The sequence below is a fragment of the Octopus bimaculoides genome, chromosome 17, assembly GCF_001194135.2.
Source record: "Octopus bimaculoides isolate UCB-OBI-ISO-001 chromosome 17, ASM119413v2, whole genome shotgun sequence".
NCBI classification, from domain to species: domain Eukaryota; kingdom Metazoa; phylum Mollusca; class Cephalopoda; order Octopoda; family Octopodidae; genus Octopus; species Octopus bimaculoides.
Genome location: NC_068997.1, coordinates 28,786,668 through 28,787,225, shown reverse-complemented (window position 1 = coordinate 28,787,225; position 558 = coordinate 28,786,668). Strand labels below are relative to the sequence as shown.

General features: G+C 35.1%; 1 protein-coding gene across 1 annotated transcript in view; it reads left to right on the top strand.

The window, feature by feature from the left end:
* The first annotated feature begins 286 nt into the window (after nt 1-286).
* Nucleotides 287-558, top strand: part of LOC106872907 (uncharacterized) — a 4,524-nt gene continuing 4,252 nt past the window's right edge. Inside the window, exon 1 of the mRNA XM_014920083.2 lies at nt 287-408. Within this exon, the coding sequence (XP_014775569.1) occupies nt 375-408 (34 nt within the window). The 5' untranslated portion in view covers nt 287-374. The remainder of the gene's footprint in view (nt 409-558) is intronic.

Sequence of the window (558 nt, the reverse complement as noted above, 5' to 3'; positions counted from 1 at the left end):
GTACTTATAGACCGTATTCATAAAAACAAATACGTGTGTGTATATATATATATGTGTGTGTGTGTGTGTAGTGGTAGCTGAATGTCACGATTGAATATGTACGAAATCTCTTGTGTAGCTATAGTAAATATTTAAAAATAAAAAAAAAACAAGAATACGGTGATACACACACGCATACAAACATACCTAAATACATACCCCTTCACACACACACACACACACACACACGTATGTATGTATGTATGTATGTATGTACCAATCTTACAAATTGACAGGAATAGCTCTTTCGTACTTCAAACTTGGTGTAGAAGATAAATATTCGTTTCGTACCGTCGGCTTTTACTTTTCATTTGGTTCTCGACTTGCAACGCGTTATGTTCCCTCTCAGAAACATTCCTTGCATCTTTGGTAAGCATAAATTCTAATTTTAAAAACCTATTCCGTTTGTTCCTGTACTCTTTGAATGGTATCAATCACTGAACGGCGGCCAAGCTGCGGCAAAAACTTCAATGAATTTTGTGAATCATATTGGTGCTTTGTCTATCTATCTATCTATCT